The sequence below is a fragment of the Macaca mulatta genome, chromosome 14 (assembly GCF_049350105.2).
Source record: "Macaca mulatta isolate MMU2019108-1 chromosome 14, T2T-MMU8v2.0, whole genome shotgun sequence".
Taxonomy (NCBI): domain Eukaryota; kingdom Metazoa; phylum Chordata; class Mammalia; order Primates; family Cercopithecidae; genus Macaca; species Macaca mulatta.
In genome coordinates this window covers 506,262-532,419 of record NC_133419.1, presented here as the reverse complement: position 1 = coordinate 532,419, position 26,158 = coordinate 506,262, and the positions used below count along the sequence as shown (strand labels likewise).

General features: G+C 58.4%; 3 protein-coding genes and 1 long non-coding RNA gene across 17 annotated transcripts in view; 3 read left to right on the top strand and 1 right to left on the bottom strand.

The window, feature by feature from the left end:
- LOC114672196 (uncharacterized) overlaps nucleotides 1–22,466 on the bottom strand; it is a 31,728-nt gene extending 9,262 nt beyond the window's left edge. Inside the window, exon 1 of the long non-coding RNA XR_003722404.2 lies at nucleotides 22,404–22,466. This is a non-coding gene — a long non-coding RNA (uncharacterized LOC114672196). The remainder of the gene's footprint in view (nucleotides 1–22,403) is intronic.
- On the top strand, nucleotides 10,108–11,048 carry SCT (secretin). The gene is made up of 4 exons (XM_028832974.2): nucleotides 10,108–10,267; nucleotides 10,350–10,451; nucleotides 10,549–10,641; nucleotides 10,815–11,048. Exons 1-4 carry the CDS (start codon nucleotides 10,197–10,199, stop codon nucleotides 10,924–10,926), a joined length of 378 nt encoding a protein of 125 aa, XP_028688807.2. The 5' UTR covers nucleotides 10,108–10,196; the 3' UTR covers nucleotides 10,927–11,048.
- On the top strand, nucleotides 12,355–20,331 carry CDHR5 (cadherin related family member 5). 8 transcript variants are annotated; one of them, XM_077961546.1, is made up of 15 exons: nucleotides 12,356–12,528; nucleotides 12,619–12,794; nucleotides 13,065–13,115; nucleotides 15,846–15,938; nucleotides 16,086–16,187; nucleotides 16,294–16,404; nucleotides 16,491–16,661; nucleotides 17,350–17,440; nucleotides 17,606–17,703; nucleotides 17,882–18,082; nucleotides 18,236–18,349; nucleotides 18,433–18,517; nucleotides 18,851–19,006; nucleotides 19,469–19,635; nucleotides 19,814–20,331. In XM_077961546.1, exons 1-15 carry the CDS (start codon nucleotides 12,444–12,446, stop codon nucleotides 20,234–20,236), a joined length of 2,124 nt encoding a protein of 707 aa, XP_077817672.1. In that variant the 5' UTR covers nucleotides 12,356–12,443; the 3' UTR covers nucleotides 20,237–20,331. The 8 variants fall into 8 exon arrangements, with proteins under 8 accessions (XP_014968730.3, XP_077817672.1, XP_077817671.1 ...); XM_077961545.1 differs by having other exon boundaries at nucleotides 19,811–20,331; XM_077961544.1 differs by having other exon boundaries at nucleotides 18,758–19,006.
- On the top strand, nucleotides 21,927–25,742 carry IRF7 (interferon regulatory factor 7). 7 transcript variants are annotated; one of them, XM_015113182.3, is made up of 11 exons: nucleotides 21,927–22,351; nucleotides 22,603–22,940; nucleotides 23,026–23,188; nucleotides 23,272–23,482; nucleotides 24,039–24,097; nucleotides 24,174–24,399; nucleotides 24,549–24,635; nucleotides 24,721–24,801; nucleotides 24,874–25,263; nucleotides 25,352–25,470; nucleotides 25,556–25,742. In XM_015113182.3, the coding sequence occupies exons 2-11, from the start codon at nucleotides 22,921–22,923 to the stop codon at nucleotides 25,709–25,711; spliced, it is 1,512 nt and encodes a 503-aa protein (XP_014968668.3). In that variant the 5' UTR covers nucleotides 21,927–22,351; nucleotides 22,603–22,920; the 3' UTR covers nucleotides 25,712–25,742.
- The last annotated feature ends 416 nt before the right edge of the window (nucleotides 25,743–26,158 follow it).

Genomic DNA, 26,158 nt, shown 5'->3' with positions numbered 1-26,158 from the left:
GCCCGGCTAGTTTTTTGTATTTTTTAGTAGAGACGGGGTTTCACCGTGTTAGCCAGGATGGTTTCGATCTCCTGACCTCGTGATCCGCCCGTCTCGGCCTCCCAAAGTGCTGGGATTACAGGCTTGAGCCACGGCGCCCGGCCTTTTTTTCTTTTTTTTTTTTTTGACATAGAGTTTCTCACTCTTGTTGCCCAGGCTGGAATGCAGTGGCACAATCTTGGCTCACTGTGACCTCTGTCTCCCAGGTTCAAGCAATTCTCCTGTCTCAGCCTCCCAAGTAGCTGGGATTACAGGTGCCTGCCGCCACACCTGGCTAACTTTTTTGTATTTTTAGTAGAGACGGGGTTTCATCATGTTGGCCAGGCTGGTCTCGAACTCCTGACCTCAGGTGATCCACCTGCCTTGGCTTCCTAACGTGCTGGGATTACAGGAATGAGCCACTGCCCCCAGCCTATACTATATACTTCCGTTGTTTATCTGAAAATCAAATGTAACTGGATGTGATCGCATCTCACTGCAATCATGGCTCACTGCAGCCTCAATCTCCTGGGCTCAAGTGATCCTCCGGCTCCAGCCGGAGACCACAGATGCGTAGTGCCACACCCAGCTAATTTTCTCATTTTTTGTAGAGACGGGGTCTCGCCATGTTAGCCCAGCTGATCTCAAACTCCTGGGCTCAAATGATCCTCCCACCTCAGCCTCCCAAAGTGCTACGATTACAGGCATGAGTCACACACCCAGCCTAAACAATTTTTAATAAGGACCTCCACTCATACCTTACACATTAAAAAATTAACTCAAATATGCTGTCAAGAGAATCAAAAGACACAGACTGGGAAATGATATTTGCAAATGGCCACGTCCGGCAATGTTTTTTTTTCCATTTTAGTGTAGTAGGACGTCGTTGATTTTCCTGATGGCTACTCACGTTTGACCACTTCGCATGTGCCTGTTAACTGTCAGTGTGCCCTCTTCTGGAACGTGCCTGTTAAAAATCTTTGCTTTTGTTAAAAATTGGGTTGTCTACGCCAGGCGCAGTGGCTCACTCCTGTAATCCCAGCACTTTGGGAGGCCGAGCCGGGTGGATCACCTGAGGTCAGGAGTTCAAGACCAGCTTGGCTGGCCGGGCGCAGTGGCTCACGCCTGTAATCCCAGCACTTTGGGAGGCCGAGGCGGGCGGATCACGAGGTCAGGAGATCGAGACCATCCTGGCTAACACGGTGAAACCCCGTCTCTACTAAAAAATACAAAAAACTAGCCGGGCGAGGTGGCGGGCGCCTATAGTCCCAGCTACTTGGGAGGCTGAGGCAGGAGAATGGCGTGAACCCGGGAGGCGGAGCTTGCAGTGAGCCGAGATCCAGCCACTGCACTCCAGCCTGGGTGACAGAGCGAGACTCCGTCTCAAAAAAAAAAAAAAAAAAAAAAAAAAAAAAAAAAAGACCAGCTTGGCCAATATGGTGAAACCCCATCTGTACTAAAAATACAAAAAATTAGCTGGGTGTGGTGGTGCGTGCCTGTAATCCCAGCTGCTTGGCAGGCTGAGGAAGGAGAGTTGCTTGAACCCAGGAGGCAGAGGTTGCGGTGAGCAGAGATCACGTCATTGCACTCTGGCCTGGGCAACAGAGCAAGACTCTGTCTCAATAAATAAATATAAAAAAATAGAAACAAAAATTTTAAAAATTAGCAAATCATATATCCAGCAAATAGCTTGCATACAAAAAATATTAATAATTCTCAAAACTCAACATTAATGACATCACAAAAAGAAAATTCCAGATGAGTATCCTTTATGAATATAGATGCAAACGTTCTTGGCAAAATATGAGCAAACACAATCCCTTTTAAAGTGCTGCCCGTCAGAGAAGCAGCATTTTTTTTTTTTTTTTTTTTTGAGACGGAGTCTCGCTCTGTCACCCAGGCTGGAGTGCAGTGGTACAATCTCAGCCCACCACAACCTTCGCCTTCCGGGTTCAAGCAATTCTCCTGCCTCAGCCTCCCAAGTAACTGGGATTAGAGGTGTGCACCACCACACCCAGCTAATTTTTGTATTTTTAGTAGAGACAGGGTTTCATCATGTTGGCCAGGCTGGTCTCAAACTCCTGACCTCATGATCCGCCCACCTCGGCCTCCCAAAGTGCTGGGATTACAGGCATGAGCCATCGCGCCCGGCTGAAAAGCAGCATTTTTTAAAGGATTATGTACCATAACCCAGTGGGATTTATCCCAGGAATGCAAGGGTGAGTGAACAGACGAAATTCAATGTCATACACCAGATTAACAGAATTAAGAAAAACCCACGCAATCATCTCAATTGATGCAGAAAAAAAATTTCATAAAATTCAAAATCCTTTCATGATAATAAGACTCAATAAACTAGGAGCAGAAACAACTTCATCAGGCCAGGCACGGTGACTCAGCCTGTAATCCCAGCACTTTGGAAGGCCAAGGAGGGTGGATCACTTGAGGTCAGGAGTTCAAGACCAGACTGCCCAACATGTTGAAACCCCACCTCCACTAAAAATACAAAAATTAAAATTAGCTGGGCATGGTGGCGCACGCCAGCTTCTCAGGAGACTGAGACACGAGAATTACGTGAATCCAGGAGGTGGAGGCTGCAGTGAGACGAGATCGCACCACTGCACTCCCCCCGAACAACAGAGGGAGACTGTGTCAAAAAACAAACAAACAAAAAACAAACACAGCTAACATCATACTCATTGGTGAGAAACTAAAAGCCTTTTAAAGAGACGAGGATACCCACTGCTGCTGCTTCTGTTCAACATTGTTCTGGATGTTCTAGCCAGAGCATTAATCAAGAAAAAGAAATTAGGCCGGGCGCAGTGGCTCAAGCCTGTAATCCCAGCACTTTGGGAGGCCGAGACGGGTGGATCACGAGGTCAGGAGATCGAGACCATCCTGGCTAACACGGTGAAACCCTGTCTCTACTAAAAAAATACAAAAAACTAGCCGGGTAAGTTGGCGGGCGCCTGTAGTCCCAGCTACTCGGGAGGCTGAGGCAGGAGAATGGCGTAAACCCGGGAGGCGGAGCTTGCAGTGAGCTGAGATCCGGCTACTGCACTCCAGCCCGGGCAACAGAGCGAGACTCCGTCTCAAAAAAAAAAAAAAAAAAAAGAAATTAAAGGTATCCAAAATTGGAAAAGAAAACTATTGCACATGACATGGTCTTACGTATAGAAGATCCTCAAAAAACAGGCCAGGCTCGGTGGCTCACACCTGTAATCCCAGCACTTTGGGAGGCTGAAGCGGGCGGATCACGAGGTCAGGAGATCGAGACCATCCTGGCTAACACAATGAAACCCCATCTCTACTAAAAATAGAAAAAATTAGCCGGGCGTGGTGGTGGGCACCTGTAGTCCCAGCTGCTCAGGAGGCTGAGGCAGGAGAATGGTGTGAACCCGGGAGGTGGACCTTGCAGTGAGCCAAAATCAATTGCGCCACTAGGTGACAGAGCAAGACTCCGTCTCAAAAAAAAAGAAAGAAAGAAAGAAACCCCGTCTCTACTAAATATACAAACATTAGCTGGGTGTGGTGGCATGAGCCTATAATTACAGCTACTTGGGAGTCTGAGGTGGGAGGGTCATTTGAGTCCAGGCGGTTGAGGCCACAGAGAGCTGTGATTGAGCCAATGTACTCCAGGCTGCCCCAAAATAAAATAAATAATGAACATGGGTAAAGGACTTGAACAGACATTTCTTCAAAGAAGATACACAGGCCGGGCGCGGTGGCTCAAGCCTGTAATCCCAGCACTTTGGGAGGCCGAGACGGGTGGATCACGAGGTCAGGAGATCGAGACCATCCTGGCTAACACGGTGAAACCCCGTCTCTACTTAAAAAAATACAAAAAAAAATTAGCCGGGCGAGGTGGCGGGCACCTGTAGTCCCAGCTACTCGGGAGGCTGCGGCAGGAGAACGGCGTGAACCCGGGAGGCGGAGCTTGCAGTGAGCCGAGAGGTCGCGCCACTGCACTCCAGCCTGGGCGACAGAGCGAGACTCCGTCTCAAAAAAAAAAAAAAAAAAAAAGAAGATACACAAATGGCCGGTGCAGTGGCTCATGCCTGTAATCCCAGCACTTTGGGATGCCAAGGCAGGCAGATCCCTTGAGTTCAGGAGTTCAAGAACAGTCTGGCCAACATGGTAAAACCCCATCTCTACCACAAATACAAAAATCAGCCGGGTGTGCTGGTGGGTGCCCATAATCCCAGCTACTTGGGAGGCGGAGGTGGGAGAATCACTTGAACCGGGGAGGCAAAGGTTGCAGTGAGCCAAGATCGCACCATTGCACTCCAGCCTGGGCAACAGTGCGAGACTCCATCTTAAAAAAAATATGGCCAGGCACGGTGGGTCACGCCTGTAATCCCAGCACTTTGGGAGGCTGAGGTGAGCAGATCATGAGGTCAGGAGATCGAGACCATCCTGCCTAACATGGTGAAACCCCATCTCTACTAAAAATACAAAACACGGCCGGGCGCGGTGGCTCAAGCCTGTAATCCCAGCACTTTGGGAGGCCGAGACGGGCGGATCACGAGGTCAGGAGATCAAGACCATCCTGACTAACACGGTGAAACCCCGTCTCTACTAAAAAAAAAAAAAAACAAAACAAAAATCTAGCCAGGCGAGGTGGCGGGCGCCTGTAGTTCCAGCTACTCGGTAGGCTGAGGCAGGAGAATGGCGTAAACCCAGGAGGTGGAGCTTGAAGTGAGCTGAGATCCGGCCACTGCACTCCAGCCTGGGTAACAGAGCGAGACTCCGTCTCAAAAAACAAAACAAAACAAAACAAAACACTTAGCCAGGCATGGTGGCATGTGCATGTAATCCCAGCTACTTAGGAGGCTGAAGCAGGAGAATCGCCTGAAACTGGGAGGCAGAGGTTGCAGTGAGCCGAGATCGCGCCACTGCACTCCAGTCTGGGTGACAGAGCAAGACTCCGTCTCCAAAACAAACAAACAAATAATATATATACACACAAAAAAAAAAATGGCCATGAAGCACTTGAAAAGATGCTCAACCTCATTAGTCACTGGGGAAATGCAAATCAAAACCACAGTAAGATACCATTCCATATCCATTAGGATGGCCATGATAATAAATAAATAAAAATAGCAAGTGTTAAGGATGAGGAGAAATTCACTGCTGTTGGGAATGTAAAACAGTCACTGTTAGAAAAAGTCCAGCAGTTCCTCAACAAGTTCCACACAGAGTTACCATATGACTCCATGGATATGTTATATACCCAAAAGAAGTGAAAACAGGTGTTCAAATAACAGCTTGTATGTAAATGTTCACAGCAGCACTATTCACAATATACAAAAGACGCCAGGCATGGTGGCTCATGCCTATTCGAGACCAGCCTGGCCAATATGGTGAAACCCCATCTCTACTGAAAATACAAAGTACTGGCTGGGCATGGCGGCTCATGCCTATAATCCCAGCACTTTGGGAGACTGAGGTGGGCAGACTGCTGGAGGCCAGGAGTTCGAGACCAGCCTGGCCAATATGGTGAAACCCCATCTCTACTGAAAATACACAAAGTCCCGGCCGAGCATGGTGGCTCACGCCTATAATCCCAGCACTTTGGGAGGCTGAGGCGGGTGGATCACCTGAGGCCCTGAGTTGGAGACCAACCTGGCCAACACGGTTAAACCCCGTCTCTACTAAAAATACAAAAATTAGCCGGGCGCGGTGGCTCAAGCCTGTAATCCCAGCACTTTGGGAGGCCGAGACGGGTGGATCACGAGGTCAGGAGATCGAGACCATCCTGGCTAACACGGTGAAACCCTGTCTCTACTAAAAAATACAAAAAACTAGCCGGGCGCGGTGGTGGGCGCCTGTAGTCCCAACTACTCAGGAGGCTGAGGCAGGAGAATGGCGTGAACCCGGGAGGCGGAGCTTGCAGTGAGCTGAGATCCGGCCACTGCACTCCAGCCTGGGCGGCAGAGCCAGACTCCGTCTCAAAAAAAAAAAAAATACAAAAATTAGCTAGGCATGGCAGGTGCCTGTATTCAAGGAGAATAGCTTGAACCCAGGAGGCAGAGGTTGCAGTGAGCTGAGATCAGGTCAGTGCACTCCAGCCTGGGTGACAGAGTGAGATTCCATCTCAAAAATAAATAAATAAATAAATAAATAAATAAATAAATAAATAAATAAATATTTTTTAAAATGCAAAATTTAGGGGGGTGTGGTGGTGCATGCCTGTAGTCCCAGCTACTTAGGAAGCTGAGGCAGGGGAATCAAACCCGGGAGGTGGAGGTTGCAGTGAGCTGAGACTGTACACTGCACTCCAGCCTGGGCAACAGAGCGAGACTCCGTCTCAAACAAACAAACAAACAAACAAACACACACAATATATACAAGGTAGAAATAAACCAAGTGTCCTCAGCAGGTGCATGGATGAACCAAATGCAGTGTGATTTTGCCATTAAAATGAATGAAACTCTGGGGCCAAGCGTGGTGGCTTATGCGTGTCATCCCAGCACTTTGGGAGGCCGAGGCGGGCGGATCACCTGAGGGCAGGAGTTTGAGACCAGCCTGACCAACATGGCGAAACCCCGCCTCTATGAAAAATACAAAATTAGCTGGGTGTGGTGGCACATGCCTATAATCCCAGCAACTCCAGAGGCCGAGGCAGGAGAATTGCTTAAACCCAGGAGGCGGAAGTTGCAGTGGGCCGAGATCGCGCCATTGCACTCCAGTCTGGGCAACAAGAGTGAAACTCCATCTCAAAAAAAATAAATAAAAATAAAGAAATAAATAAAAATAGTAGGCCGGGCGCGGTGGCTCAAGCCTGTAATCCCAGCACTTTGGGAGGCCGAGATGGGCGGATCACGAGGTCAGGAGATCGAGACCATCCTGGCTAACACGGTGAAACCCCGTCTCTACTAAAAAATACAAAAATCTAGCCGGGCGAGGTGGCGGGCGCCTGTAGTCCCAGCTGCTCGGGAGGCTGAGGCAGGAGAATGGCGTAAACCCGGGAGGCGGAGCTTGCAGTGAGCTGAGATCCGGTCACTGCAGTCCAGCCTGGGCAACAGAGCAAGACTCCGTCTAAAAAAAAAAAAAAAAAAATAGTGACAGGGTCCTGCTATGTTTCCCAGGCTGGTCTCAAACTCCTGGCCTCAAACCATCCTCCTGCCTCATCCTCTCAAGTAGCCGAGACCACAGGCATGCACCACCATGCCCAGCTTTTATGATTTTATTTGTATGAAATACCCAGAATAGGCAGATCCACAGAGACAGAAAGCAAATTCATTGTTACTCAGAAGCTGAAGGGATTGGGGAAGGGGAAGTAAATGCTTTTTGGATTTGAGGTTTTCCATCTGGGGAGTGAAAAGTTCTGGAACTAAACAGTGGTGATGGTTGTACAATTCCGTGACTGTTTACAATGGCTGAAATGGTAAGTTTCATGTTTTGCGTATTTTCCTGCAATAAAAACAAAAACAAAAAACAAAAAACAAAAAAAAAACTCAGCAGTAGAGAACAATTTAAAAACAGGCAAGAGACGTGAAGATACATTTAACCCACGACAACGTGCAAATGGAAACAAGCACCTGGAAAGAGGTTCAGAATCACCCACCACTGGGGAAATGCAACTAAAACCACAAGGAGGTGTTGTGGCAGAGAGAATGGCTGAAGGTTAAAAATAGCAACTGCTGCAAGGTTGACAGTGTGCAGAGAAAGTGAGGCCACCAGGTGCAGTGGCTCACGCCTGTAATTCCCAGTGCTTTGGAAGGCTGAGGCAGGTGGATCACTTGAGGTCAGGAGTTTGAGACCAGCCTGGGCAACGTGGTGAAACCTTGTCTCTACTAAAAATATAAAAATTAGCCAGTCATGGTGGCAGGTGCCTGTAATCCCAGCTACTTGGAGGGCCGAGGCACGAGAATTGCTTGAAACCGGGAGGCAGAGGTTGCAGGTTGCAGTGAGCGGAGATGGCCCCACGGCACTCCAGCCTGGGTGACAGAATAAAACTCCATCTAAAAAAGAAAAGGAAGGAAGGGAGGGAGGGAGGGAGGGAGGAAGGAAGGAAAGAAGGAAAGAAGGAAGGAAGGAAGGAAGGAAGGAAGGAAGGACCCACGTGGCTGGCGGGGCTGTGATGCAAATGCTGGGGTAAATAGTGTGGCCGATTTAACAGATGGATACAGTGCATGGCTCGAAACCACAGCAGAACATCAAGGGCTTGACGGTCATTTCTCCGTCCTCTCCATGAGGTATAAATGGCTCACAGACACCCGAGAAGGTGCTGGTCATTAGGGAGACACAAATAAAAACCGCAGCCAGACACCACATTGCACCCACCAGCATCGTTAGTACACAACAAACAAAAAGCCAGAAAGTAGCAAGTGTCGGCGAGGACAAGAGCCGTGTCCCTGCTGTGCTGCTGGGGGACGTGTCCGTCTGAGATGCTGCTGTGGAAAACAGTTTGGCTGTTTTCCTCAGAACAATTAACACATCATTACTCTGTCACTCAGCAAGTCCCTCATAACTATACACCCAGAACGCTTGAAAACGGGATTGGGAAGGGCCCTTTGCACACCCGCGTTCACAGCAGCGTTATTCGCCCTCGCCCCAAAGGGGAGGCAGCCCAGGTGTCCATGAAGAGGCCCACAGATGAACGGACGCGGTCGACGCGGTCCCTGCACACAACGGGACACGGTTCCCCCTAAAGGGAAGGAGATTCCCACACAGGCCAGGCTGCGGCGGCGAAGGCGGAGGACGCTGAGCTGAGAAACCAGCCGGTCTCCAAAGGACAAATCCTGTGAGGCTCCCCCTGCGCGCAGTCCCTGCAGGCGCTGAATCCACAGACAGAAAGTGGACGCGGCGCCAGGCTGGGGAGGGGAGGGGGCGTTTGATGGGGACAGAGCTTCATTTTGGGAGGACGGGAGAGTCTGAGAACGGATTTTGGGAGGACAGGAGCGTCTGAGAAAGGATTTTGGGAGGACAAGGGAGCCTGAGAACGGATTTTGGGAGGATGGAAGAGCCTGAGAATGGATTTTGGGAGGATGGGGAGTCTGAGAATGATTTTGGGAGGATGGGAGAGTCTGAGAACGGATTTTGGGAGGATGGGGAGTCTGAGAACGGATTTTGGGAGGACAGGAGCGTCTGAGAAGGGATTTTGGGAGGACGAAAGAGCCTGAGAACGGATTTTGGGAGGATGAGGAGTCTGAGAACGGATTTTGGGAGGATGGGGAGTCTGAGAATGATTTTGGGAGGATGGGAGAGTCTGAGAACGGATTTTGGGAGGATGGGGAGTCTGAGAACGGATTTTGGGAGGACAGGAGCGTCTCAGAAGGGATTTTGGGAGGACGAGAGAGCCTGAGAACGGATTTTGGGAGGATGGGGAGTCTGAGAACGGATTTTGGGAGGATGGGGAGTCTGAGAATGATTTTGGGAGGATGGGAGAGTCTGAGAACGGATTTTGGGAGGACAGGAGCCTCTGAGAAGGGATTTTGGGAGGACGAGAGAGCCTGAGAACGGATTTTGGGAGGATGGGGAGTCTGAGAATGATTTTGGGAGGATGGGAGAGTCTGAGAACGGATTTTGGGAGGATGGGGAGTCTGAGAACGGATTTTGGGAGGACAGGAGCGTCTGAGAAGGGATTTTGGGAGGACGAGAGAGCCTGAGAACGGATTTTGGGAGGATGGGAGAGTCTGAGAACGGATGGTGGGGACGGATGCACGGAAATGTCAGCGAACCCAATGATCCTGAACCCTGCACTTCAAAGCGGATAAAATGGCAACACCGGCCCCCACAACAAAGTCACGCCGCTCAGGCCTTCCCGACGAACTCGCCCCAGCCGGGTGCTCCAGGGGCCTCCGGAGCTCCTGCCGCCGCCCCTTCCCCGGGGTCCTCCAGTCCCCCCAAATCCTCCCCCAAGTCCCACGGCCCCTCCGTCCCCGCGCCCCGCAGGCTCCGAGGCTTCGCGGTGCGGTTCCCTCTGGGGGTCCCGGGCCCGGGTCCCCTTCGCCCCCCAGGCCGGGACGTCCCCCTCCCCCAGCCGGCCGAGGGGCGCCAGCGCGGCGGAGGGGGCGGGAGGCCGGGCCGGGGCGACAGCTGGGGGGGCGGCCCTGACCTTCCCGGGATCGCTGGGCGCGGCCGGGCCGTCCCCCTTCCGGGCGCCGCCATAAAGGGGCCTCGCGGGGCTCTGGCCGTGGCCGCAGCGCTCAGCTCCCGCGCCCGACCCCGCCATGGCCCCCCGGCCCCTCCTGCTGCTGCTGCTGCTCCTCGGGGGCTCCGCCGCGCGCCCCGCGCCCCCCAGGTGAGCCGCCCGCCAGGCCCGTCCGCCCCCGGCCGCACCCGCCCCCCGCGCGGCCCTGACCCCGACCCCCGCCCGCCCCCAGGGCCCGGCGACACTCGGACGGGACGTTCACCAGCGAGCTCAGCCGCCTGCGGGAGGGCGCGCGGCTCCAGCGGCTGCTACAGGGCCTGGTGGGGAAGCGCAGGTGAGGCCGGGTGGGGCGGGGGTCTTGCCGTGGTGCCCTGGCAGCAACGCGCGACCCCCCACCTCCAGGACTAACTCTGTTTTGGGGCGGGGGACAGCGAGCAGGACGCAGAGAACAGCACGGCCTGGTCCAGGCTCAGCGCGGGTCTGCTCTGCCCGTCCGGGTCCGACACGCCCACCCTGCAGGCCTGGTGAGCGCCCGCCCCACCGCAGACCCCACCCCAGACCCCACCCCAGACCCTTCCTTCTGTCCGTGGCCTCCCTGGGTCAGCGCTGGTGGCCACCGGAGGCCCAATTCCAGCGGCGGGGCCGGGGTCTCCAGCCGCAGCCCCAGCCCCCAACCCCGCACGTGCTGTCTCTGCAGGATGCCCCTGGGCGGGGCCTGGTCTCCCTGGCTGCCCCCTGGGCCCAGGCCTGGGGTTATGGTTTCAGAACCTGCCGGTGCTGCTGCAGAAGGAACCCTGCGACCGAGATGAGGAAGGAACCCCCTCACCACCTGCCCAGCCTACGAGCGGAGCTGCATATGGGGTGGTGGGCAGGCTGGGGGGAGAGGGGGAGGGGTGGAACTCGGCACCAATAAAGGAGAATCAGATCCAGACACTGGGAGTTGGTTGTGTCCACTTGGTGTAATCGAGGCAACCCCTGTGTAGCAGGGCTGTCAGATGGAAGGGGGCCCCATCCACCCAGCCGGGACTGTGACCACACCCAGCTGCCCTTTACACCTGGCGGCCACAGCGGGCCCCTCATCCTTATCTCTGGCATCAGTGCCGCCTCCTGTACATCGACTAAGCACCGCAGGGCCCCGCCCCCCCCTTGTCTTCATTAGGAAACAGTCAAGGGCTCAGGGGAAGCCCGGACAGACTCTCAGCTCCTGCAGGGGGGTGGGGGGTGGCGTGTGGTCAGTGTTTCCGGAAGGGGCAGTGGGGAGGGTGTGGAGGGGCCAGGGAGGCTCAGGCGGGCAGGAAGAGGGGAGGGCAGAGGTGTCACCTGGGGTGCCAGGAGTCCACTCTGGCATGAGGACTCCGGACCCTCTGTCTTGTGTGGCCTCAGACCAGTGGCTTGACCCCTCAGAGCCTGTGGCGTATGGAGCGTGCAGGGCTTGCAGGCGACCATGAGGGTACAGTGCAGGGTTGGGACACTGAGCCCAGCCCCAGCCACGAGAGGCCAGAAGCTTCGGTGCACAGGCCTGGAGAGGAATGACTCCACTCCCCGCCTCACGACAGCCCCTTCCTCGCCCTGACCCCAGCCAGTGGCCTCTCCCTAGAGCTGGGGGCTTGCGGGGGCCAATGAAAAGAGCAGGGCAAGTGTCAAGACTCACCTCACCCCCTCTGTTGGGCACCAGGGCTCCCCAGGAGCTCCCAGCTGCCCCCCACAGCCCCGCCTTAGCCTTGGTCACTAAGGCCCTGTCCAGCCCCACCCTGAGAAGCTGGCTTGTCTCTGGGGCAGGCAGGCAGGGGTGTCCCTAGGACACAGTGAGGAGAGTCTCTTCCTGCAGAACCTGCCATCAGGCAGGCAGGGAGGTACTCCCGGGCGAACACCCAGGTTCTGAGCCTCAAGGGTTGGCCTTAGGAATTTTGCCTGAGGTAGAGCTTAGGGGAGGAGCCAAGCAAGGGCAGCCTGGGCTAGGGAGGCAGGTTTCAGACACCCCAACACCAACGGCTTCTCTCCAACACCCTAGCTCTGCCCCTGCCCTGCCCCAGCCCCATGGCGCCCGTGAGCCATTCTCTAGTCCTTTCTGCCCTGTGCCTCGGTGCCTGTGGCCTGAGCCCCCTGGTTAATCCCTGTACTCAGTCTAACTTGGGCCAAATGACTGCCCCCCTTCTGGCAGTGGGCCGGACCCGCCGGCCAGCGGGAGCCCCCTTGGCAGAGGCCGGTTGTAAAGGATCATAAAGTGGGCGGCGTCTGGCTGGGGCGAAGGTCGCTGAGGTAGGAACTGCGCCAGTCCTGGACGCCAAACCCACTCGGACCCTCCCGCCAGGTGACAGCCGCCAAGATGGGGTCTTGGGCCCTGCTGTGGCCTCCCCTGCTGCTCACGGGGCTGCTTGGCCGACCCCCGGGGACCGTGGCCCAGGTCCAGTGTACGTGCGGGCAGGGGTAGGTAGGTGGGGGCACAGGGCAGGGGGAGCCAGGGGCTGGGAGGCGCTGACCCCTCCTCTGCAACCTTACAGACTGCTCTGTGAACAAGTCCTTCTTTGAAGTCGAGGAGAACACAAATGTCACCGAGCCGCTGGTGGACATCCATGTCCCAGAGGGCCAGGAGGTGACCCTCGGACCCTTGTCCACCCCCTTCGCATTTCGGATCCAGGGAAACCAGCTGTTTCTCAACGTGTCTCCTGATTACGAGGTGTGGGCGGCAGGTGGGTGGGGAGTGGGGGCTCCCAGGAGAAGGGCGCCTGGATCCTCAGGCCACACCTTCCCCGGGGGGCCCAGGAGTTCTATGCCTGCAGGCATCCACTAACACCCATGCTTGGTGGTGCCTGCCCCAGAAGGCTGGGCCCACACCCTCAGCACTGACCACTGATGATGGGGACCCTGGGCCAGCGCCTGCCCCCTTGGCCTCAGTCTCACCACCTGTGGGGCGGGACAGTGACTGCAGACCCGTCTGCCTCCACAGGAGAACTCACTACTTGAGGCTCAGCTGCTGTGTCAGAGCGGAGGCACACCGGTGAGTCCCTGCCCCACTCTCCCCGCCCACCAGGCCACCTCAGCTGGGCTCTGCCCTGCCGGTCCAGGGCCAGTCTCTGATGACCTCACCTAGGGTGTGGTTTCACATGCCATCCCTCCGAGAGTGATGCTCACATTTCCTCCAGTCCAGACTCTGCCCTGAACTGTGGCATCCCCGTCACTGATCCCTTGTCCAGCAGATACCCCCACCCAGTGTGCCCGACTCCCACCCACTCCCTCAACCACCACTGCCCCCACAAGGGAGGCACCTTTATCCTGCCAGCCACTGGAACCACTTTGGTTTCCACTCGCCCTCCCTCCCCACGTCCCCCGCTAAGCTCCCCATTGGTAAATCACTTGGCTCTGCCCCAGCTCGACCCAGAAATCCATCGTCTGCCCACCTCCAGTCCCACCAGGGCCGGGACACCAGCACTCATTTTGGGAAACTTTCAGCCGGCCCGCTGGCTTCCCTGTTGCCCCTTGCCGGTCCCAGTCCACTCCATGTGGCGGAACAGCCTCTGTGGACGCTGTAAACCAAGGCTGCCCAGTCCACCCCAGCCCTCCACAGCTCCTTTCTCACTGAGAGTCAAACCCAGATGTACTGTGCGGAGGCTCTGCTGCAGCCTCAGAGCTCCCGCAGGCACGCTCCTCCCCCACCTGCTCAGGTCTGCAGTCTTCAGAGAAATCCCAACCGCCCTATTAGGGAATAGTTGCATCCCAGCCCCGCTCCCCCAACATCCTACTTCTTGACCAGCGGCATTTTTTTCGGCTTTATTAAGGAAAATTGCAGAATCCTGAGGCCAGCACAGGCCCCCGCCCCCCCCCCCACCTACCAGCAGACAGAGGGCTCTGTGCCCACCGCACACCACAGCACATCACCCACATATATCTTGGCATGTGTCTCTGAAAGAGAGGGATGCTTCTTTTTTTTGAGACAGAGTCTCGCTCTGTTACCTAGGTTGGAGTGCAATGGCGAGATCTCGGCTCACTGCAACCTCCGCCTCCCGGGTTCAAGTGATTCTCCTGCCTCAGCCTCCCGAGTAGCTGGGATTATAGGCGCCCACCACCACGCTTGGCTAATTTTTGTATTTTTGGTAGAGACAGGATTTCACCATGTTGGTCAGGCTGATCTCAAACTCCTGACCTGGTGATCTGCCCGCCCCAGCCTCCCAAAGTGCTGGGATTTCAGGCATGAGTCACTGTGCCTGGCCGGGATCCTTCTTTTTTTTTTTTTTTTTTGAGACGGAGTCTGGCTCTGTCGCCCAGGCTGGAGTGCAGTGGCCGGATCTCAGCTCACTGCAAGCTCCGCCCCCCAGGTTTATGCCATTCTCCTGCCTCAGCCTCCCGAGTAGCTGGGACTACAGGTGCCCGCCGCCTCGCCCAGCTAGTTTTTTGTATTTTTTAGTAGAGACGGGGTTTCACCGTGTTCGCCAGGATGGTCTCGATCTCCTGACCTCGTGATCCGCCCGACTCGGCCTCCCAAAGTGCTGGGATTACAGGCTTGAGCCACCGCGCCCGGCCTTTTTTTTTTTTTTAGATGGAGTCACCCTCTGTCGCCCGGGCTGGAATGCAGTGGCACGATTTCCGCTCACTACAACCTCTGCCTCCCAGGTTCAAACGATTCTCCTGCCTTGGCCTCCACCCACCTCGGCCTCCCAAAGTGCTGGGATTACAGATGCCTGCCACCACACCCAGCTAATTTTTGTATTTTTAGTAGAGACGGGGTTTCACCATGTTGGCCACATTGGTCTCGAACTCTTGACCTCAGGTGATCTGCCCGCCTCGGCCTCCCAAAGTGCTGGGATTCCAGGCGTGAACCACCACGCCCGCAAGGACTCTTCTTTTTAAAACATAACCACAATGTCGTCACACCTGGGAAAAGTGGTCACTTTCTACCTCGAATGTTCAGGATGCCGCATTCCCCATGGTCTCTGAAGGGTTTTTTTTAACAATTGTTTGTTTGAATCAGGGTCCACGTTATGCACCTAGCTGATAATTCTCCTGAGTTTCTGTTCATCTTCACGTTTCCTTCTCCCATCTTTTCTCTTGGAGATTTATTTGTGAAGAAACTGGGTTGTCGGCTGGGCACGGTGGCTCACACCTGTAATCCCAGCACTTTGGGAGGCCGAGGCAGGCACATCACCTGAGGTCGGGAGTTTGAGACCAGCTTGACCAACATGGAGAGACCCCGTCTCTTCTAAAAATAAAAAATTACCCGGGTGTGATGGCGGCGCCTGTAATCCCAGCTACTCGAGAGGCAGAGGCAGGAGAACCGCTTAAACCTGGGAGGCAGATGTTGCAGTGAGCCAAGATCACGCCACTGCACTCCAGCCTGGGTGACAGAATGAGACTCTGTATCCAAAAAGAAAACAAAGAAAAGAACTGGATTGTCTTTCCTCACTTGAGATTCTGCTGGTTGCATCCCCAAGTACCTGCATTATTTTTCTGTGGCGCACCTGCCACCTCCTGGCTTTATAAAGTCCTTTTTGTCTGTTGTTGTAAGTCCTGCCAGGACAGGCACCACCGGGCAGAGATTTGTCTCTTGTGATCTCTGCATCCCAGCACCTAGAGCTGTGCAGCCCCCCTGCAGCCCCCCAACACCACTGAGCGAGTGGACGGATAGCCGTCGAGGGGTGCACCTCACTCACGATGGGGAAGGATAGCGTCGAGGGGTACACCTCACTTATGATGGGGAGCGGCTGTGGGAGAGGCTGACGGCCACATCCTGCAGGTGACCCAGCTGAGGGTGTTCGTGTCAGTGCTGGACGTCAATGACAACGCCCCCGAATTCCCCTTTACAACCAAGGAGATAAGGGTGGAAGAGGTGAGGCCAGCGAAGCTGCCAGGGCTGGGCAGGGGGTGCGGGAGCCCAGGGTGAGGGCAAGGGGCGAGTGGTGGCCGGGGGCTCAACCACAGCGGGGGTCCACAGGGGCCAAGAGTGTGGCCAGACCAAGCCCCTCTCCCTCCCTAGGACACTAAAGTAAACTCCACCGTCATCCCTGAGACAGAACTGCAGGCCAAGGACAAAGACAAGGATGACATTCTGTTCTACACCCTCCAGGAAGCGACCGCAGTCAGTGCCGCCTGCCCTGCCCCAGCGTGAGCCCCTCGCCACTGACACCCGCAGCCGCCCTCGCCCTCCCAGGCTCTTAGGCTGTGTCCTCCCTGATCCTCCCCAGGGTGCCAGTGACTACTTCTCCCTGGTGGGTGTAAACCATCCCGCCCTGAGGCTGGACCGGCCCCTGGACTTCTACGAGCGGCCCAACATGGCCTTCCGGCTGCTGGTGCGGGTGAGCGGCTCACCCCAGCCCTGAGTCCCACATGCTTGAGGTCCCCCTGGCCCCAGCTCCTCCCAGGCCTGATCTGGCTGTTGCAGGACACTCCGGAGGAGAATGTGGAGCCCAGCCACACGGCCACCGCCACGCTGGTGCTGAACGTGGTGCCTGCCGACCTGCGGCCCCCCTGGTTCCTGCCCTGCACCTTCTCAGACGGCTACGTCTGCATCCAAGCTCAGTACCACGGGGCTGTCCCCACGGGGCACACACTGGTAATGGGGAGGGAGGGGCAGTGCCCGGGGCGGGGCCTTCTAGGCAGGTTGGAGGCAGGGACGGCCAGGATCAGAAGAAGGGCAGGGTCAGGGTCAGCGGGTGGGGCCAAGTTTGGTTGTGACTTTGAAACAAATACAGACTCTCCTGATAAACCAATCTTTCCCATCTTGAGGGAGCAAACCCTGAACACACAGAGAGGAGTGTGGGCCCCAGAGCCAGGCGGTCTCAGGGGCCTGGGGAGGTGGGCTGGGGCCCTGGAGTTCTTAAGGGATGGTGAGATCTCTGCCCTGCTCACAGTCACCACTAGGCCCACACAGGCTGTCTGCAAACCTTCACAGCACCAAGGCACCCGGGGCCACCAAACAGCACATGAGAGGCAGAAACGCAGACCCCGGGAACCCCCCGCTTCCTAAATGTCTGCTTAGCCGTCAAGACAAGCATCGTGCAAATGGAACTCAGTATCTTTGGGCAACTTATTCGTTAGTGAGGGACCCACAGGGGTGTGACTCACTGTGATACTGGGACAAGGGACAGTCCTAGACAGGCAAGGATGCCCGGCCACCAGCGGGACTGGGCCCCTCCTCAGCCAGCCCTGCCCTGGCTGACCTTGATGGGGAGCCAGAGGGGCCAGGTTGGGGCCATCCACCCCAGCCTCACGACGTGCCCTCCTCTCCACCATCCTTGAAGCCATCCCCCCTCGTCCTGCGTCCCGGACCCATCTACGCTGAGGATGGAGACCGCGGCATCAACCAAGCCATCATCTACAGCATCTTCAGTGGTGAGTGGGGCCCAGCCCTCAACAATGCCCCGGACCCCTCTCTGTCCCTGTCTCTGTCCCCACCTTGGGCTGGGGAAGCCCCAGGGGCACCTGCCAGCAAGGCAGAGCTGGCTGGGTCCCTGGGCCTCAGGAGGCCGGGACTGAGCACTTCCATCGTCCTCCCAGGAAACGTGAACGGTACATTTGTCATCCACCGAGACTCCGGCAACCTCACCATGGCCAGGAGTGTCCCCAGAGCCATGACCTTTCTTCTGCTGGTGAAGGTGAGGTAGGGACCTGCACGGGGGTCAGGGCAGTGGGGGCAGGGTGGAAGGTAGGGCGGGGGTCAGGGCGGGGGGGCAGGGCCCCTGCCAAGTCTGCATCTATTCTTCCTGAGCCCCAGGCTTCAGCACCAGCTCCACCGTCAACCCCACGAGTCACGGCTGCCTCCCCCGCCTCCAGGGCCAGCAGGCCGACCTTGCCCGCTACTCAGTGACCCAGGTCACCGTGGAGGCTGTGGCTGCAGCCGGGAGCCCGCCCCGCTTCCCCCAGAGCCTGTACCGTGGCACCGTGGCACTTGGCGCTGGAGCAGGTGTTGTGGTCAAGGATGCAGCTGCCCCCTCTCAGCCTCTGAGGGTCCAGGCTCGGGACCCGGAGTTCTCGGTAGGTAGCACACGCAAGGCTGATGCCTGCCGCCCCCACGGCAGCCTTCCTGTTGCCCAGGGTCCCTGGGTCCACCCGGCCTCCCCTCTGTGGGTGGGTCAGGGCTGCAGATGGGAGGCAGCCTGGCCGGGGACTCAATGAAACCCTGTCCAGGACCTCAACTCGGCCATCACGTATCGAATTACCAACCACTCACATTTCCGGATGGAGGGAGAGGTTGTGCTGACCACCACCACACTGACCCAGGCGGGGGCCTTCTACGCAGAGGTGAAGGGCAGGGCAGGTGGGCATCTCCAAGGGTGTGGGGCTTAAAGACGTGCCCAGGAGAGACAAGCCCCTTCCTGCCCTAGGTTGAGGCCAAAAATACAGTGACCTCTGGCACTGCGACCACAGTCATTGAGATACAAGTTTCCGAACAGGAGCCCCCCTCCACAGGTGAGCCCCCATCCCCAGAGACTGGAGGAACAACTGGGCCCTGGACCAGCACCACTTCCGAGGCCCCCAGACCCCCTGTGCCCTCCCAGGGACCCTCCACAACCAGCTCTGGGGGAGGCACAGGCCCTCATCCACCCTCTGGCACAACTCTGAGGCCACCAACCTCGTCCACACCCGGGAGGCCCCCCGGTGTGGGAACCAGCACCTCCCACCAACCAGCCACACCCGGTGGCGGCACAGCACAGACCCCAAAGCCAGGAACCTCTCAGCCGATGCCCCCCGGTGTGGGAACCAGCACGTCCCACCAACCAGCCACACCCGGTGGTGGCACAGCTCAGACCCCAGAGCCAGGAACCTCTCAGCCGATGCCCCCCGGTGTGGGAACCAGCACATCCCACCAACCAGCCACACCCGGTGGTGGCACAGCTCAGACCCCAGAGCCAGGAACCTCTCTGCCGATGCCCCCCAGCAGGAACACCCCATCCTCAGGTAGCACCCACTCCGTTGCCTTCCCTCCCTGGCTCAGATCACTGGGTGGTAGGGAAATGCTGTAGGAAGGGTCCACCCCAGGCTGACCTGGCCTGACTATGAAATCCCAGAGGGGTCTGTTTGGGACTGACAGACACAGACAGGCCAAAGGCCCTCAGTGAGGTGAACTGTGATGTGTGTAGGACAGAAGCCAGATTTGGGGTCCAACGAATCCCATGATTCCCACAGCTGCCGGCTCACCCTGCAGGCCCCTGCCCCTCCTGTGAGCAGCCTCTTTGTTGGGGGGGGGGAGCCCAGGGTCTCACTGGGACACACAGGCCCCTCCAGCCAGGGTCAGCAGAGCCTGAGATTTGGGAGACAGCCCAGGCCTGGGTGATTTCCAAGTGTCTCAAGCCTGGCACAGGTTGGCATGGGGAATGCCTGGGGTGCTCAACAGTGCGGGGGTGATGGCATTTTCCACAGCGATGCCAGGTGGCGGCCCCTCGGAGGACAAGCGCTTCTCAGTGGTGGACATGGCAGCCCTGGGTGGGGTGCTGGGTGCACTGCTGCTGCTGGCTCTCCTTGGCCTCACTGTCCTTGTCCACAAGCACTACGGCTCCCGGCTCAAGTGCTGCTCCGGCAAAGCTCCGGTGAGGCCCAGGGTGGAGGGCAGGGCAGGCGACCCGCAGGGAGTGGGGGACAGGAGAGGGGAGGGCAGAGGGGAATATGTGGAGGCGGAGGGGTGTCCACCGTGGAATGAGGGTGTGGAGAGGCCACAAGGCAGCAGAGACCCAGGGACCCCGCTGACGCCTTCACTCCTGCTAGCAGGAACCCCAGCCCTCAGGCTATGACAACCAGGCGTTCCTCCCTGACGACGAGGCCAACTGGGCGCCTGCCCCCAGCCCCACGAGCGACGCCAAGCCCGCGGAGGCACCGCCGACGCCCGCGGAGCCCGCGCCCCCTGGCCCCGCGCCCTCGGGCAGTGCCCCTGAGGCCCCGGCAGCGGCCGTAGCCGGGGGAAGCCCCGCAGCGGTGAGGTCCATCCTGACGAAGGAGCGGCGGCCGGAGGGCGGGTACAAGGCCGTGTGGTTCGGCGAGGACATCGGGGCGGAGGCAGACGTGGTCGTTCTCAACACGCCCACCCTGGACGTGGATGGCGCCAGCGACTCCGGCAGCGGCGACGAGGGCGAGGGCGCGGGGCCTGGCAGGGGTCCCCACGATGAGCCCGGCGGCGATGACTCGTACATCTAAGCGGCCCCTCCACCCTCTTCCCCGGCCGCGCGGGCGCTAGAGGTCCCGCTCCCCTAACCCCCGACCCAAGGCAGAATAAAGCAAGGCTCCCCAAACCCAGGCCGTGGCGTGGGGCGGGCGCGCGGGTCCGTGCGGGCCCCATTTGCTCGCGTCCCCCATCGTCCTCGGCGCTCGAGCCCGGGTGTGCAGACGGGGGTGGCGGGTCCCGCCGCGCTGTCCCCACCCGAAGGCTGCAACGCTTCCCGTAAACCACCTGCTGTGCCCGCCGTCTTCCCGAGGCTCCGCGCCAGCTGGCCCGCGAAGTTCCTCTCCTGCTCTCACCACAGCCGGAGAGGGCACTCCCCTCCCCCAGTCTGCACTGGGGATCTCAGGCACCCGCTCAACTCAGACCTACCACTCCCGACCCGACACAGAGATTGCCTGGGGAGGCTGAAGAGCCAACGCAAATCCCCAAGACGATGCGCTTGGAAGCCAGTGGTCTCAAACATCTGCCGGGCTGGGGGTCCTAGTCCCCTTCTGAAATCTACATGGTTGGGTTGGGGCGCAGCATTAAACACCCACCCAGAGGCCTGCACTGAGGCACGCGGGGGTCGGTGCGCGCGAGTGGCCTGAGCAGGAGCCGGACCAGGAGGCCTAGGGGTGAGAGACACCTCCCGGTCGCTTCTCCCAAGGCCAGAGCCCAGGCTGGCCACCCATGCCCAGAACCATCAAGGGGTCCCTTGTGGGTCGTCAGCACTGTCCCTGATGAAAAGACACTATTAATTCCTTTCCAAATGTTTTAATTGCGAGAGCGTCTGATATTCTTGTCTGAACAATCTAAAGAACCCAAAGGGGGCCGCATGGTGGCTCCCGCCTGTAATCCCAGTACTTTGGGAGGCCAAGGCGGGTGGATCAGCTGAGGTCAGGAGTTCAAGACTAGCTTGACCAACTTAGAGAAACCCCGTCTCTACTAAAAATACAAAATTAGCCGGGCATGGTGGCTCATGCCTGTAATCCCAGCTACTCGGGAGCCTGAGACGGGAGAATCACTTGAACCCATGAGGTGGAGGTTGTGGTGGGCCAAGATTGTGCCACTGCACTCCAGCCTGGGCAACAAAAGCGAAACTCCATCTCAAAAAAAGGAACCCAAACGGTGCAGCTGCCCCTTTTTAGAGGCACATCCACCTCCCCTTACCCACTTCCCTTTTTTGAGACTCAGTCATGCTCTGTCCCCTGGGCTGGAGTGGAGTGGCTCCATCTCAGCTCACTGCAGCCTCGACCTCCTGGGCTCAAGTGATTCTCCCGCCTCAGCCTCCCAAGTACCTGTAACTACAGGCCTGCGCCACCACGCCCGGCTGATTTTTGTATTTTTAGTAGAGACTGGGTTTCGTCACGTTTGCCAGGCTGGTCTCGAACTCCTGACCTCAAGTGATCGGCTGAGGCGGGCGGATCACGAGGTTAGGAGATCGAGACCATCCTGGCTAACACGGTGAAACCCCGTCTCTACTAAAAATACAAAAAATTAGTCGGGCGAGGTGGCGGGCGCCTGTGGTCCCAGCTACTCGGGAGGCTGAGGCAGGAGAATGGCGGGAACCCGGGAGGCGGAGCTTGCAGTGAGCCGACATCCGGCCACTGCACTCCAGCCTGGACGGCAGAGCGAGACTCCACCTCAAAAAAAAAAAAAAAGAAAGAAAGAAAAAAAAAAAGCACAACAAGAAGGGCCTGGTTTTGCCTCGGGTCCGGTTTCGCTTACGTTTGGGGGAGTCCCCGCCTTATCCCACTGTGTCCCCCACCTCCGATGACTGCCGGCGCCCCGGCCCCAGGCGTGTAGGGACTACTTCCCAGAGAAGCGGCTGGACCCTGCAGGGCCGAGCCACACAGGCAGACAGGGCCCACCGCTGCCCCCTCGCCGCCACTCCCTACTCCGCGCTGCCCCGGACGGGGTTCCGCTGGTCGCATTCGAGAGCAGGAACTGGCCGCGCGCGCCCTTCCCGGAAACGCCCGCCTGGTCACGTGACCTCCTTGGCTGCACCTGCAGCTCTTTGGGCCCCGCCCCCGGCCCGGACACCATAAAAGCGCCGGCCCTCCGCTTCTCCGCGATAAGAAACCTCCCGCCCCGGCGACTGTGGCACCCAGGTACTCGGGACCCCGGACCCACGCGGTGCAGGTCCGGGAGTGAGAGACTCACCGGGAGGGGTAGAGCCAAGGGCTGGGGGAGCCTGATGGATGAGGGTCGGGAGGTGAGGGAGGCGGAGGCGGGGGCGGGGCTCTGCGGCGATGAGAACCGGACGGAGATGGGATCGGGGAGGGTGGAAGCGCCACTGTTTTAAGTTTCGCTTTCTCGGAAGCCTGGCCCGCCCCCGACGTGGCTTTTCCCGTCTCCGCAGGGTCCGGCCTGCACCGGCCCGGCAGGCCTGGACACTGGTTCAACACCTGTGACTTCACGTGTGCGCGCCAGCCATACCTGCAGTCACACCTGTAGCCCCCTCTGCCAAGAGATCCACACCGAGGCAGCGTCGGTGGCTACAAGCCCTCAGTCCACACCTGTGACCCCCACCACCTGTGACACCTGGCCACACCTGTGGACACCTGTGACACCTGGCCACACGACCTGTGGCCGCGGCCTGGCGTCTGCAGTGACAGGAGCCCTTACCTCCCCTGTTGTAACACCTGACCGCCACCCAACTGCCCCTGCAGAGGGAGCAATGGCCTTGGCTCCTGAGAGGTAAGAGCCCGGCCCACCTTCTCCAGATGCCCGTCCCCGAGCGCCCTGCAGCCAGCCCTGACTCTCCGCGGCCGGGCACCCGCAGGGCGGCCCCACGCGTGCTGTTCGGAGAGTGGCTCCTTGGAGAGATCAGCAGCGGCTGCTATGAGGGGCTGCAGTGGCTGGACGAGGCCCGCACCTGCTTCCGCGTGCCCTGGAAGCACTTCGCGCGCAAGGACCTGAGCGAGGCTGACGCGCGCATCTTCAAGGTGGGACCCCGGCCCCGTCCCGGGTGGGAGGACCCGCCTAGGACCCCGCGGGCCCAGCCCACGTGTTCTCTCCCCCTCTTCAGGCCTGGGCCGTGGCCCGCGGCAGGTGGCCGCCTAGCAGCAGAGGTGACCCGCCGCCCCCCGAGGCTGAGGCTGCGGAGCGCGCCGGCTGGAAAACCAACTTCCGCTGCGCACTGCGCAGCACGCGCCGCTTCGTGATGCTGCGAGATAACTCGGGGGACCCGGCCGACCCGCACAAGGTGTATGCGCTGAGCCCGGAGCTGGGCTGGCGAGGTGAGCGACGCCGGCTGCCAAGCGCGTTGGCATTCGTCCTGCCTGGGGAAAGAACATTCTCTGGGCCGGGCGTGGTGGCTCACGCCTGTAATCCCAGCACTTTGGGAGGCCGAGGTGGGCGGATCACAAGGTCAGGAGATCGAGACCATGGTGAAACCCCGTCTCTACTAAAAATAGAAAAAATTAGCCGGGCGCAGGGGCGGGCGCCTGTAGTCCCAGCTACTCGGGAGGCTGAGGCAGGAGAATGGCGTGAACCCGGGAGGCGGAGCTTGCAGTGAGCCGAGATTGCGCCACTGCACTCCAGCCTGGGCGACAGAGCAAGACTCCGTCTCAAAAAAAAAAAAAAAAAAAAAAAAAAAAAAAGAACATTCTCTGGATCAGAATTGGGTTTTTAGCAGCCGTTCTGGGAGAGGCTGCCAGCAGGCCCAGGACAGTTGGAGCCGCATCCCCACCTCCTTAGGCCGCAGCACAAGGAAGCTGGTGCGGGTTACGCCAGGCTCTTGTTGCGTCTCTCACCCTGGTCTCGGAACCTAACACCTGCCCCATTCTCCCTCAGAAGGCCCAGGCACGGACCAGACTGAGGCAGAGGCCCCCGCGGCTGTCCGGCCACCGCAGGTAGTCTTCTCTCTGCCTGCCTCTCCTCCTGCCAGGCCGCGGAGCTGCTTATGCTGACCCTGACTTTTCCTTACAGGGCAGGCCCCCAGGGCCATTCCTGGCACACAGAGATGCTGGACTCCAAGCCCCAGGCCCCTTCCCTGCCCCAGCTGGTGACAAGGGGGACCTCCTGCTCCAGGCAGTGCAGCAGAGCTGCCTGGCGGACCATCTGCTGACAGCGTCATGGGGGGCAGACCCAGTCCCAGCCCAGGCTCCTGGAGAGGGACAAGAGGGTCTTCCCCTGACTGGGGCCTGTGCTGGAGGTGTGGGCAGTGCCGTGGAGGGGTGTGTGTGTGGGGGGAAAGCATGGGAGGGGCCAGTGCACCTGGATGGACACTTAAGAAGGGGGCTGGGGATTGGGGAGCTGGAGAAGTAGGAAGGGACCACATTCCCACTGACCTCCCCTCCTCAGGTCCAGGGCTCCCTGCTGGGGAGCTGTGCACATGGGCAGTAGAAGCAACCCCTAGCCCCGGGCCCCAGCCCACGGCGCTAATGACAGGTGAGAGGGGTAGGGGTTGGGGGGCCTGGGGCACAGGGAGGGGCTGGGGATGAGGTACCAGCACAGGATTCCCTTCCCGATGCAGGCGAGGCCACGGCCCCAGAGCCCCCGCACCAGGCAGAGCCATACCTGGCACCCTCCCCAAGTGCCTGCACTGTGGTGCAAGGTGAGTGGGTCCTGGGAAGGGGACAGCCTGTCCCTGCCCACCTCTGCCGCTCACAGCTTGGTCTCCACACAGAGCCCAGCCCAGGGGCGCTGGACGTGACCATCATGTACAAGGGCCGCACAGTGCTGCAGAAGGTGGTGGGGCACCCGAGCTGCATGTTCCTGTACGGCCCCCCAGACCCAGCTGTCCGGGCCACAGACCCCCAGCAGGTAGCATTCCCCAGCCCTGCTGAGCTCCCCGACCAGAAGCAGCTGCGCTACACGGAGGAACTGCTGAGGCACGTGGCCCCTGGGCTGCAGCTGGAGCTTCGGGGGCCACAGCTGTGGGCCCGGCGCATGGGCAAGTGCAAGGTGTACTGGGAGGTGGGTGGCCCCCCGGGCTCCGCCAGCCCCTCCACCCCAGCCTGCCTGCTGCCTCGGAACTGCGACACCCCCATCTTTGACTTCAGAGTCTTCTTCCAAGGTCAGTGAGGCTCCTGCCTGGGGGGCTGTCTCCAGGGGCCCCTGGGAGCATGTGTCTGCCAGATACTCAGCAGAGCCCCCTTCTCCAGAGCTGGTGGAATTCCGGGCACGGCAGCGCCGCGGCTCCCCCTGCTATACCATCTACCTGGGCTTCGGGCAGGACCTGTCAGCCAGGAGGCCCAAGGAGAAGAGCCTGGTCCTGGTGAAGGTGAGACCAGAGCCTCAGGGCCTGGGGAGGGGGAGGGGAGGCCACACGCTGGGTCACTGACACACGCCCGATGCCCTCCTGGCAGCTGGAGCCCTGGCTGTGCCGAGTGCACCTGGAGGGCACGCAACGTGAGGGTGTGTCTTCCCTGGATAGCAGCAGCCTCAGCCTCTGTCTGTCCAGCACCAACAGCCTCTATGATGACATTGAGTGCTTGCTCATGGAGCTGGAGCAGCCCGTCTAGAGCCCAGTCTAATAAAGAGAACTCCAGCACACACACTGATGTCTTGGCTGGCGGGGAAATGGGTGCAGGCTGAACACTGGTGAGGCCCAGGGAGGGAGGGGACCTCCCTGCACACCAACTCACTTCTGTCTTCACCACACACATTACATCCAAGCCTTGTTCAAAGAACAAGGCCCTTGAGAGGTAGGTGGCCACCAAAGCCACTCCCACCAGCTGTGCTGAGGGCAGGGACGACATTTTCCCACACCCGACACCTGTCACCAGCCCTCGGGCTGCCACTGCTGCACCCTGCCTCCAGGAGGCAACTGTGTTGAGTGCAAACTTGAGCAATTATTTACAAGAGCACAACGTAATCGGAAAAGAGAAAGTAAAGAGATTCCTAATTCAGAGGCAGAGGTACACAGCAGCTGCTGGCGGGAGACCACCAGAGATTTATCAAGGACACGC

Bases quoted from the DNA above. Each gene is read 5' to 3' on its own strand.
- SCT (XM_028832974.2), top strand. From the start codon at position 10,197: ATGGCCCCCCGGCCCCTCCTGCTGCTGCTGCTGCTCCTCGGGGGCTCC. The intron at 10,268-10,349 runs GTGAGCCGCCCG...GCCCGCCCCCAG, and splicing joins GCGCGCCCCGCGCCCCCCAG to GGCCCGGCGACACTCGGACG. The intron at 10,642-10,814 runs GTGAGCGCCCGC...CTGTCTCTGCAG, and splicing joins ACGCCCACCCTGCAGGCCTG to GATGCCCCTGGGCGGGGCCT.
- CDHR5 (XM_015113243.3), top strand. From the start codon at position 12,444: ATGGGGTCTTGGGCCCTGCTGTGGCCTCCCCTGCTGCTCACGGGGCTG. The intron at 15,939-16,085 runs GTGAGGCCAGCG...CTCCCTCCCTAG, and splicing joins AGGAGATAAGGGTGGAAGAG to GACACTAAAGTAAACTCCAC. The intron at 16,662-17,349 runs GTAATGGGGAGG...CCATCCTTGAAG, and splicing joins TCCCCACGGGGCACACACTG to CCATCCCCCCTCGTCCTGCG.
- IRF7 (XM_015113180.3), top strand. From the start codon at position 22,967: ATGCCCGTCCCCGAGCGCCCTGCAGCCAGCCCTGACTCTCCGCGGCCG. The intron at 24,636-24,720 runs GTGAGAGGGGTA...TTCCCGATGCAG, and splicing joins GCCCACGGCGCTAATGACAG to GCGAGGCCACGGCCCCAGAG. The intron at 25,264-25,351 runs GTCAGTGAGGCT...CCCCTTCTCCAG, and splicing joins CTTCAGAGTCTTCTTCCAAG to AGCTGGTGGAATTCCGGGCA.